The 12,891-nt window shown below is 49.1% G+C and overlaps 1 protein-coding gene across 1 annotated transcript in view; it reads right to left on the bottom strand.

Moving 5' to 3' along the window:
* SLC6A3 (solute carrier family 6 member 3) overlaps positions 1–12,891 on the bottom strand; it is a 312,104-nt gene that overhangs the window by 131,465 nt on the left and 167,748 nt on the right. Inside the window, exon 5 of the mRNA XM_073678618.1 lies at positions 8,507–8,645. Within this exon, the coding sequence (XP_073534719.1) occupies positions 8,507–8,645 (139 nt within the window). The remainder of the gene's footprint in view (positions 1–8,506; positions 8,646–12,891) is intronic.

The following is a 12,891-nucleotide window of genomic DNA, read 5'->3' as shown; positions in this document are numbered from 1 at the left end:
GCATGCCACACCTCCTGCCCAGTCCTGGGAGGGGAAGAACTTCCCCTATATAAACCTGGGGCTGAGGCAGGGGTAGACAGTTCAGAGGGAGAGTTCAGCCAGGAGGGCTGACAGGGAGCTGTGGCTCCGGCTGGGCCCAGCTCCTGGGTCATGCCAGAAGTAGAGACAGAGAAGAGAAGCAGCTATGGGAAGAAACAACAGGAGCTCTGTGGGAGCAGTGTTACAAGGAGTCAGGGGCTGGCAGCTGCAGAGCTCGCCCTGACTGAGAAGATTTCTTACCGGACCCGGAGTCCGAGGCTGTGGGGACTAACTCCTACCCAGCAGCAGAATCCGTCAGGCAGGGGATTTCAGGTCCTCTGGCCAAGAAACCCGAAGGCACGGTCACACGCGTGGGACCAGCACCGCCGTCGTGGAGCGGAAGCTACTAGAAGGCCCCGAGTCACCGGCCATACGGGTGAGCACCACACGGTACACTCAGGGACGTGGGCTACTTATACCCGCTTCTAGCAAGGTAGCCAGAAGAGTATCGTTAGTTTGGGAGGCCTACAACTCCGCCTGGCCAGGGGAGATCCCATCTGCTCAAGGACTGACCAGGCCCCAATCGCTAGCCAGTACTCCGGGAGGGTCTATCGTTGTCACCAGTAAAGACCCTGAACTACACCGTACCGTCTCTGAGTGGTTCCTGCTACCCCCATCATCCACATCGGCTGCCCTGAGGCCATACCCCTCCCGTTGGGGGTTATACTATCACGCTGCACAATCCTACCACCGGCCTCAGCGGTCTGCCCTGCAGCAGCAGCTCCTTAGCTGTACTCAACGGGTGGCGTAGTCGTCCAACATCTACCGCTAATACAGCGCCACTTAGTCTGACTCCCTGGGCACGGACCGGATCACCGCCACGAGACTACAACCCTCAAGAGATCCGGCTCCGGGTAAGCTCCCGTGCGCGCGATGCCGCGCGACGAAGGCCCAGGGGTGCGTCAACTTTTGGCGTAGTCGGCAGGATCTCGTGCCCGCAACCACCGGGTACTGCGTGCCTGAAAAAGACTGTTCAAACTTACCTGTGGTGAAGATTCCCGCCATCCGGCGCCATCTTCCGCTTCCTTCCCGCCATCGGTGGAGTTTTCCCGCCATCCGGCGCCATCTTCAGCCTTCTTCCCGCCACACGTGGAGTTTTCCCGCCATTGGACGCCATCTTGAGGACGTCGCGCGGGAAGAAGAGGGGCGTGGACTCCGAAAGCGCGCGAGAACTGAAGCCCCGCCTCACGTCCGGACGTTGCGTAAGATCCTGGAAGGAGCCCAGCAGACGCCGACGACACAGGAGCGCGACGGAAGGTCCTCAACCCTGACGATCCACTGCGGAGCCGCGGCCTACGGAAGAGGATCATCGGAAGGTAGGCCACGGTCCACTAGGGGGGAGAAGGATGTCGGATACGGAGGAGAGCTTCACCGCTTCAACCCCCGCCAGCGCCACCGCTGTTGCGGTCATGCCTTTCACCATGCCCTATATCCCGGGGGCAGCCTGGCTACCCCAGTACTCAGGGGAGTCACATACCCTGCATGACTTTAGAGAAAAGCTGGATAGCCTCTTCCAGGTGTACCCCCTCACAGAGGAGCAAAAAGTGAGCATCCTGGTGGCCCAATTAACCGGGGCAGCCCAAAGGGAGGTAAAGTCCTGGCCACCTGGGGGGAGGACTGTCGCAGGGATACTAACCCGGCTGAGGGACACCTTTGATACCCGCACCTCAGCCGAGATCAAGCTTAGATTCTACGGGTGCAAACAGCGGGCACATGAGAGTATAAGGGACTATGCCCTGTACCTACAAGAGGCCCTGAGAGCCATTAAGCAGACCGACCCTGACGGCGTGGGAGACGAGGACAGGCTGTTGACTGAACAATTTATAGAGGGTTTATATTGCAATGCCCACCGAACCCAGTTGCGGGCAATGGCCTTACAGGACCCTCATCTGGGATTTGCACAGTTCAAGGACAGAGCCATCCGGGTGCTTCGAGAACCGGCACCAGGTGGCGTTGTGACCCACAGACGCCCCACTACCACTTACCACCAGGAGGCGGCGCCCTTGTCGGCAGGGCCTGTGGGAGCTGATGCGCAGGCTTTGAACAATGACCCGGCTCCAGACCTGCACCATCAGGTCCAAGAGCTAGCTAAAAGCGTTGCTGCGCTAACCCGAACTGTGCAGTCTTTACAGGTTTCCACTCCAGGGAAGATCCAGCTGGCATCCGGACCGGAGGACATCCCGTGGCGTCGACCAAGGAGGACCCCACCGGCCAGAGGAAGACCCAGTGACTGATACAACGAGGACGGACGACCCATCTGCCGCCGCTGCAATCAACCCGGACATATGGCAAGGTACTGTCCTTTAAACTGGCACAACCTGGGGTAGAGGGCCAACCCCCAGGAAAAAGATCACCAGGCCCATCGAACTGGCGCGACAAATATGTGGGAGGACGTCCAGTCTTACCCGTGGTACTGGATGGTATTCCTATGAGTGCCCTACTGGACACCGGGTCACAGGTCACCACCATCCCCTACGTGCTCTTCAAGCAGTACTGGAATGACTCGGATATCACCCGCTACCCTGACGACGACTTGAGTATCATCGCCAGCAATGGTCAGCCCGTGCCACAGATTGGATTTAAAGAGGTGACCATTAAAATCGGTAGAGTCGAATTGGCAGCACAGGGACTGATCATTGTAGACATTGACAAACACGAGAGTCACCCAAAGATAACTCTAGGAACTAATGTAATTGAAAATTGTCTTGCAGAGGTGATTTTCCTTTTACAGCAGGTTGCCAAGAACGCCAGCTCCGGCCAGCAGCGAGTGCTCCAGAAAGAGATCCGGGCACTGATGCGACGGCAACAGCTAGAACTCTCCGGTGGTGAGATTGGTAGCGTGCGAATGTGTGACCCTTTCCCTATTGCCATGCCCCCGAAAAGTGAAATGATGATTTGGTGCCGGGCAGCTATTGGTCTGAGAGGTAGAGATTACCAGGCAATGGTAGAACCAGTTTACTCAGACAGTAGGCCCACCATTTTGACAGCACGGGGGGTGGTCAATGTACGCCATGGGAGGGTGCCCGTTCGCATAATAAATATCGGGAAGAGGGAAGTGTACCTGCCCCGGTATGCCACGCTAGCCAAATTGTATACCATCAATCAAGATTCCATACAGTCCGTAGAACCCTTGCCTCCATCTTCCCCGGAGGAAGGTAACGGCTCTAAGAAAACAATGGAGGACTGGTGTCAGCAACTACATTTGGGTACTGACTCCACTCCCTCACACCAGAAACAGGGAGTCTATCGGGTGGTTCAAGAGTACGAGAGAGTGTTTAGTAAACACCCGTTAGACTTCGGGCGAGTCAAGGGGGTAGAACACCACATCCCCACGGGAGACCATCCTCCCATAAAAGAGAGGTATCGACCCGTACCCCCTGCACACTACCAACACGCCAAGGGGATGCTTAGAGACATGAAGGAGGCTGGGGTGATCAGGGATAGCTGTAGCCCCTGGGCAGCTCCACTAGTCTTAGTCAAAAAGAAAGACAACACCATGAGGATGTGTGTAGATTACCGGAAAATCAACCGTATCACACACAAGGATGCGTACCCCTTACCAAGGATAGAGGAGTCTTTGGCTGCTTTTAGATCTGCTAACTTCTTCTCTACCTTGGATCTCACTAGTGGGTACTGGCAGGTTCCTGTAGCAGAGGCGGACCGGGAGAAGACCGCATTCACCACCCCGATGGGACTTAGCGAGTTTACCTGCATGCCGTTCGGACTCTGCAACGCACCAGGAACCTTCCAACGATTAATGGAGTGCTGTCTGGGCCACAGAAACTTCGAGACGGTCTTGTTGTACCTGGACGATGTCATCGTATATTCCAAGACGTATGAGGACCACCTGAAACACCTGGCGGAAGTGTTCGAAGCTCTGGCAAGCTACGGCCTAAAGGTGAAACCCTCCAAGTGTCACCTCCTGAAACCAAAGGTGCAGTACCTGGGACACGTGGTGAGCGCTGATGGAGTGGCTCCTGACCCTGATAAGATCACCGCAATTAAGGAATGGCCAAGTCCCTCCAGTGTAAAGGAAGTGCGGCAGTTCCTCGGGTTGGTAGGCTATTACCGCAGATTCATCCCCGGTTTCACCAAAAAGGCAGCTCCTATGCAGGACCTCCTGATAGGCCAGTCCCGGAAGGCCAAGAACCAGAAGCCACCCTTCAGATGGGAGAAGTTAGAAGAAGAGTCCTTCCGCCAGCTGAAGATGGCCCTCACGGGGGATGAAATCCTGGCGTACCCTGATTACAGCCAGCCCTTTATCCTCTACACCGACGCAAGTAACATCGGGCTAGGAGCCGTGCTGTCCCAGATCCAGCAGGGGAAAGAACGAGTAATCGCTTACGCCAGCCGAAAACTGCGACCCACCGAGAGAAACCCTGAGAATTACAGCTCATTTAAGCTAGAGTTCCTGGCAGTGGTGTGGGCAGTCACCGAACGCTTTAAGCACTACCTCGCTTCTTCCCGGTTCACCGTGTACACGGATAACAACCCGTTGACACACCTGGACACGGCAAGACTCGGTGCCCTAGAGCAGAGATGGATGGCCCGTCTGTCCAACTACGAATTCACAATCAAATACCGGGCAGGACGCTCCAATACCAACGCGGACGCCCTGTCCAGGATGCCAAACCTACCGGACGTAGGAGAAGATCCAGAGGGACTGGAAGAAGTTGAACTCCCCGCGTTCCACCGTCATGGGACTATCCAGTATTCCCATCGGGTAAGGAGTAAGCAAGCCGCTACGTTTAACCCCTTGCCTCACTACAACTGGGAGGAAACGCAAGACAGTGACCCTGCCGTCCGACTGGTGAAGGAGATGCTGACTCGGCCAGAGGCTCGCCTTGACCCAGACGCTCCGGAGGAAGCCAAGCAACTGTGGGCTGAGAAGAGTCGACTGTTCCTTTACAAGGGGAAGTTGTGCCGCAGAATGGTTAACTCCCGGACGCATGAACTAATCTGGCAAGTAGTGGTGCCATGGAGAGACGCAGCCATGGTGATGGAGGCATACCACGACGGGGCTGGACACTTCGGATGGAAGAAGCTGGAGTTCCTGCTGCGCGGGCGGTTCCACTGGGTAGGCATGAGGGGAACCATCGAGAGGTGGTGCAGAGACTGTGGCCCGTGCAACCTAAGAAGGAAGGACCGTGCCAGCCAGAAGACTCCCCTGCAGTCCATCGTCACCCGGCAGCCGTTGGAACTGGTAGCCTTGGATCATGTAAAACTGACCCCAAGCAGAAGTGGCTACGTTTACGCACTAACCATCGTGGATCACTACTCCCGGTTCTTGGTTGTCGTCCCCGTCAAGGACTTAACAGCTCGAACAGCAGCTAGAGCCTTCCAGCAGCACTTCTGCCGTCCACACGGGTACCCGGACCAAGTGCTGACGGACCAGGGACCTGCCTTTGAAGCGGAGGTCTTCCAGGAATTCTGCAATCTGTATGGCTGCCGGAAGATAAGGACGACACCCTATCATCCGCAAACTAATGGACTTTGTGAGAAAATGAACCAGGTGGTAATGGATCTTCTGAAAACGTTGCCCCTGGAAGAACGCAGTCTGTGGCCTGAGAAGCTGCCCGATCTGGTGGACCTATACAACCACATCCCGGTAGGTTCCACCAACTGTACCCCGGCTTACCTGATGAGGGCAAGGCCTGGTAAGCTACCTGTTGATCTGGAGATGGGAGTCCTGACACCCGAGGACACTTCACCAGAAGCAGACTGGGACACAGAGAGGCAGCAGCAGTACCGGAAAGTACAGGAGAGCGTGGAGCGAAGTCTCTGTCAAGCTAGGGAAAGACAAGAGAAAACTTACAACCAGTATGCTCCCGCTGTTCCCCTGGTACCCGGAGAGCAGGTCTTGAAGAGGAAAAGGCGGCTCCACAAGTTGGACGACCAGTGGGAGAAGGACCCGTACATCGTACTGCCCTCAAGCCACGACAACCCAAAGGTCTGTACCATCAGTAAAGACGGAGGGGAAACCACAACCATTGTATCCCGGGATCACCTGAAGAAGTGTCCCGAACAGCTACGGAACCCTGAAGAGGAACAAGAAGACCCTCGACCCGTAGAGGAAAGGGAAGACATGGTTAGTACTGTGCTCGGAGACTTCCCTCGGTCTTGGACTCAAGTCAATGGCGCAGTTGTGGTACCCGTACTCACCTTCCTCCAACCAGCATCCCAAGCACCTACGGAGCAACAGGTAGAGCTGGAAGAACAGCCGGTCCAGGAGGGAGAAGACTCCACACAAGCAGAACAGGAGGATCAACCCTCTGCTTATAGTGAGCCTGCCGTACCCCTAGTGAGCCAAAGAGCCGGTAGACAGCTGCCCAGTTTACCCTTGACAGCTCCTACACCCTGTAGTTCAGGGCTAGACAGTCAGCTCCGTAGGTCCACTAGGGCCACTAGAGGCCAGTTACCCGCACGTTGGAGGATTTGAAATGTATAAATTGTTTTATTTGTGGTTACCTGTTTTTCTTGCTGCTTGTGAATAATTATGTGTTTCTAGTTATTTTTAGGAGTCCTTGGTGGATTTACCGGGAATCCTTGTACATGGTTGGAGCGTAACCCAGGAATGGACTAAAGACTGTTAAGGACTCGGGGCAGGACAGACCCCTACCTGGTTACGTCTCCCTGTTTTGGTGAAATGGACACCTTTGTTTTCTTCAAAGACTGCACCCGGTTGCGGACACGCCGTAACCATCTTTATGTGTTTTTCTTATTGTATTATTATTGTTTATACCTTGTTATGTTTTTCTAAAAATATGTTTAGTCCCGGAGTACTAAATTTCACTAGGGGGGAATGTGGCACCCCAGGGGTCTGGTTTCCACAGTAACGGCAGTGTTATGTCTGAGAGCAGGTGGGAGGTCTCTTGGTCAGGAATCCTATGCATGCCACACCTCCTGCCCAGTCCTGGGAGGGGAAGAACTTCCCCTATATAAACCTGGGGCTGAGGCAGGGTTAGACAGTTCAGAGGGAGAGTTCAGCCAGGAGGGCTGACAGGGAGCTGTGGCTCCGGCTGGGCCCAGCTCCTGGGCCATGCCAGAAGTAGAGACAGAGAAGAGAAGCAGCTATGGGAAGAAACAACAGGAGCTCTGTGGGAGCAGTGTTACAAGGAGTCAGGGGCTGGCAGCTGCAGAGCTCGCCCTGACTGAGAAGATTTCTTACCGGACCCGGAGTCCGAGGCTGTGGGGACTAACTCCTACCCAGCAGCAGAATCCGTCAGGCAGGGGATTTCAGGTCCTCTGGCCAAGAAACCCGAAGGCACAGTCACACGCGTGGGACCAGCACCGCCGTCGTGGAGCGGAAGCTACTAGAAGGCCCCGAGTCACCGGCCATACGGGTGAGCACCACACGGTACACTCAGGGACGTGGGCTACTTATACCCGCTTCTAGCAAGGTAGCCAGAAGAGTATCGTTAGTTTGGGAGGCCTACAACTCCGCCTGGCCAAGGGAGATCCCATCTGCTCAAGGACTGACCAGGCCCCAATCGCTAGCCAGTACTCCGGGAGGGTCTATCGTTGTCACCAGTAAAGACCCTGAACTACACCGTACCGTCTCTGAGTGGTTCCTGCTACCCCCATCATCCACATCGGCTGCCCTGAGGCCATACCCCTCCCGTTGGGGGTTATACTATCACGCTGCACAATCCTACCACCGGCCTCAGCGGTGTGCCCTGCAGCAGCAGCTCCTTAGCTGTACTCAACGGGTGGCGTAGTCGTCCAACATCTACCGCTAATACAGCGCCACTTAGTCTGACTCCCTGGGCACGGACCGGATCACCGCCACGAGACTACAACCCTCAAGAGATCCGGCTCCGGGTAAGCTCCCGTGCGCGCGATGCCGCGCGACGAAGGCCCAGGGGTGCGTCATAATACTACATTGCCCCCGCAGAGGCCAAAATGCCTGGCTAGCTCTAGCTCAGGACACGGAAATTGTGGGAGCCACATTTTTAAAGGGATTGTCTCTGATGAGATCTTCCGTTTAAAACATTTATCCTGGATCAGAAGTTAGGGAACTGAAAAGAGGCCTTGACCACACAGGATGTCCTTCTTGCCTTTTCCCATCAGCACTTCCCAGACAAAACTTTGGAGTTGGAAATTGATTTGCAGTTTTACAATATAAAAGATCTAACATGCTGTAAAAGAGTTGATTATGCTGCTTTTATGAATATTTACAATTTGATAACATGCCAACAGAAATTTGTATCCAGGATTTCTCACAAGAAAACGATAAGCAGTTCCTTACACACGAAAAGATAAGCAGTTCCTTACATAGGAAACGATAAGCAGTTCCTTACACATTTAGTGTTTTCAAAGAAGTAGCAGAAAATTAACATTTTACATATGTCAGACTTGATCCAACTGTATTGCAAAATGATGTATCAGATTTTTTAGTAAATGCAGGTTCAGTTCACAAAATTCTCACCTTGCCAGAAGTTTTTACCCCTTTCCATAAGCTGAAATAAAGGAATACAATCACAACAATAAGACAAGATGTAAGCTTCCAGCGAGGCAGGCCTAAATCATGAATTCCTGTACTTTCATGAAGATGCAAAACACCCCGTCTGTAAGTAACAACAAATATGAAAAAATAACATTAATATCATAAAATGATTTTATGCTACTAACAATGGTAATCTCTTTTGCAGCATTTCAAACTCAGTTGGGGGCTCTTTTCAAACAAGGTGCAAAGGACAAGTGGAGGAGTTGCACAAACAAACCAGTTAGATTCATTTTCTAAATGGCATTAGTGGTAGAAAAACATCTGAAACTATTAAATTCACATTTATTTACACTCCTTATTCCATATTGCTCCATCAATTCCGAGAAAACTGATTTTATGTGTTTATAACCTGGATCATCATCCATTGTGACTGATTATTTCCAACACTTTAAAGAGATTCTCTTGACCAGGTCTTCTCAAATGTTTTCTTCTATGACCTCACTACACAGACCAAGAGTGATGCATCAGCCTCCAAGACAGATCAAGGTAATGGCTGGGCCTCACAAGACATATCAAGGTAATGCAGGTCCTCGCTAAACAGATCAAGGGAATATCCGGGCCTTACTAGACAGACCAAGGTGATGTCTGGGCCTTACTAGGCATACCAAGTTGATTCCTGGGCCTCACAAGCCAGATCAAGGTAATGCCAGGCGACACTAGACAGATTAGGGAAATGCCTGGGCCTTAGTTAACAGACCAAGCTCATGCCTGGGCCTCACAAGACAGACCAAGGTGATGCATGAGCCTCACTAGAGAAATCAAAATTATTCTTGAGCATCATTAGATAAACTAAGATGATGCCTGAGCCTCATTGAATAGAGCAATTTAATGCAGGGACTCTCTTCCTATCTTCAAAAAGGGGAAGAAGGTGGACCCAGGGAACTATAGGCCGGTGAGTCTGACTTCTATACCAGGAAAGATCTTTGAACAAATTATTAAACAACATGTATGTAAGTACATGGATAAGAATGAAGTGATTAACCAGAGTCAGCATGGGTTTGTAACTAACAAGTCATGTCAGACTAACTTAATTTCCTTCTATGACAGAATCACTGACTGGGTGGATCAGGGAAATGCTGTAGATATAGTATATCTTGACTTCAGCAAAGCATTTGACAAAGTATCTCACACCATCCTTATTGAAAAAATGACCAAGTATGCAATGGACCAGGCAACTGTTAGGTGGATTCATAACTGGCTTAGTGATCGGACTCAAAGGGTGGTTGTAAATGGCTTCACATCCAGCTGGATGAATGTCTCAAGTGGGGTACCACAGGGCTCCGTCCTGGGACCTGTATTGTTCAACATCTTTATCAATGATTTAGATGAAGGAATTGAGGGTAAACTGATTAAATTTGCTGATGACACAAAGCTAGGAGGGATAGCTAATACTAGAGAAGAGAGAGAGAGGATTCAAAAAGACCTAAATAAACTGGAGCAGTGGGCAGCAACCAACAGAATGGTTTTTAACAGGGAAAAATGCAAAGTACTACATCTGGGCAATAAAAATGAAAAAAGCATATACAGAATGGGAGGAATAGAGCTAAGCAACAGTACATGTGAAAAAGACTTAGGTATACTAATAGATCATAGACTGAACATGAGTCAACAGTGTGATGCAGCAGCAAAAAAGGCAAATACAATTCTGGGATGTATTAACAGAAGCATACAGTCTAGATCACGTGAAGTCATTATCGGTCTTTACTCCTCTTTGGTCAGACCTCATCTGGAATACTGTGTACAGTTTTGGGCACCACATTTTAAAAAAGACATAGACAAACTGGAGCAAGTTCAGAGAAGAGCGACCAGAATGGTGACTGGTCTGCAAACCATGTCCTATGAGGAACGGTTGCAGGATTTGGGAATGTTTAGCTTGCAAAAAAGAAGACTGAGAGGAGACTTAATAGCTGTCTACAAATATGTCAAGGGCTGTCACATTGTAGAAGGATCATCTTTATTCTCATTTGCACAAGGAAAGACTAGAAGCAATGGGATGAAACTAAATGGGAGGAGACACAGATTAGATATTAGAAAAAACTTTTTGACAGTTAGGGTGATTAATGAGTGGAACAGGCTGCCACGAGAGGTGGTGAGTTCCCCTTCAATGGACGTCTTCAAACAGAGGCTGGACAGACATCTGTCTGAGATGATCTAGTGAATCCTGCTTTGAGCAGGGGGTTGGACCAGATGACCCAGGAGGTCCCTTCCAACTCTACCATTCTATGATTCTATGATTCAAGACAGATGAAGGTAATACTTGGGCCTCACGAGACTGACCAACGTGGCCTCACTAGATAAACCATGATGATGCCTGTGCCTTACTAGATAGACCAGGTTAATGCCTGGGCCTCATCATGTGTGGTGTAAATTAATTCCGAAAAAATAAACATTTCTCAGTACATCTCATTTGTTTGAACATTGTATAATATTAAGCATGCAATGTTGCTTAAAAACCTGCACCTCAGGTAATTTTTATCTACATAAGGAGTATGTGGTGGGTTGTTGGGACATGCCGGCAAATATATCCAAATGGTTCATTATATTTCCAATAAAATATTTGTGTTTTGTTTGACCTTAAAAAAATTACATACAAAGCATGTGGCACTTGTCCATAAATATAGGTTTATTACATTACAGCTAAGATCCAATAAACTACTCCATTCTACACTTTGTATATAGATAGAATGTACACTATTTTGAGCAATTTTGCATATAATTTGCTTTGTTTTATAATGCAGGGCGGGCCATTAATATGGATACACCTAAATTAAATAGGAATGGTTGGTGATATCAACTTCCTGTTTATGGCACATTAGTATATGGGAGGGGGAAAACTTTTCCAGGTGGGTGGTGACCTGATGGCCATTTTGAAGTTGGCCATTTTGGATCCAACTTTATTTTTTTCAATGGGAAGAGGGTCATGTGACACATCAAACTTATTGAGAATGTCATAAGAAAAACAATGGTGTGCTTAATTTTAACGTAAGTTTATTCTTTCATGAGTTGACTTCAAAATGGCTGACTTCAAAATGGCCACCATAGTCACCACTCATCTGGAAAAGTTTTCCTTCTCCCATATACTAATGTGCCACAAGCAGGAAGTTGATATCACCAACCATTCCTATTTAATTTAGGTGTATCCATATAAATGACCCACCCTGTAGTTAAAGCATGTATTTCAGACAGTTCTCATACATAACTTCATTCCTAATTATTCTGGCTTGAAAAGAGATTCAGTGTTTGCAATGAGCTTTCAACTAGTCATTGTACCATTACATTATAGAAGCTCAGCTATGTGGTTAGGCGCGTTGTAAAGCAATTGACTACTTCCAGTTGCAGAAATTTTTAATTGATTTTTGGGCTATATCAAAGGCTGCTACCCAAAGCATGTACAAGGTCAGTAAAGGAATGTTTTTACAAAGATAATTGACTGCTCATGTATCTGTAGATAAGAACTGATACAGTAAATAAGCTGTACAATGCGGCCAAGATGAACATAGTTTAGCCTGGGTTTACATAGCTATACTAAGATATGGCTATGTAATCCCATAGCTGCCTGCTATTAACTTGCAATTACCTGGTCCATAAAACAGACCAGACTAGGGAAAGATGTGTTTTTTTCTCACAGATCATCAGTTTGTATGAAAAATTGCTTGACACTCAAGTTATTATTGAGTCAGTGTGTTATCCCTTGAGCACATAGACAGCACCATGACTGAATTGTCATCTGAACGACTCCTTCACACACTAACATTTTTTACATAATATAAACACAAATTATAATAACTTAACAAAAAAATGAAAATATTTTTTTTACAATAGTTTTTGACAGTGGTTTATATTTGGTTACATTTTAAACTTGTGTTTTTACTGGAGCCCTCAGAAAAGCCAATGAAAATAAGAATATGAAAAAAACGTATTGATATTTAAATATTGCATTGTAAATAGAGAATGCAAAGAGTAAGGAAATTGGAGACCAGTCCTGCCCCTACAAATGTGTCACTTTCAAAATTAGGGCTGGTTTCTGATCACAGTGTTGTCTCCTTAACATTGTGCACTGACAGTGCATTCTCTTGCTATCTCATCACTTCTCATTACAGCCGTCGCGGGAGTGCACCGTCACTGTGTATTGAACAAAATATAGAACAATGACAAGAGAACTCGTACTGAGCATACATCGGAATTAACATGTGACACATGCTCAGTACAGCAGGGACTAGCTCAGCCCCTGAAATGGATGTCACTGATGAAAATTTGTTTCAGGATGTGGGCAGAGGCTGTTGCAATGACTGTGACAGATTTTCCAA

Source organism: Phyllobates terribilis, unplaced genomic scaffold (genome assembly GCF_046119375.1).
Source record: "Phyllobates terribilis strain yellow unplaced genomic scaffold, ASM4611937v1 Scaffold_4__5_contigs__length_816908805, whole genome shotgun sequence".
NCBI lineage: Eukaryota > Metazoa > Chordata > Amphibia > Anura > Dendrobatidae > Phyllobates > Phyllobates terribilis.
Note: the sequence above shows the minus strand (reverse complement) of the source record. Positions and strands in the feature narration are given on the sequence as shown.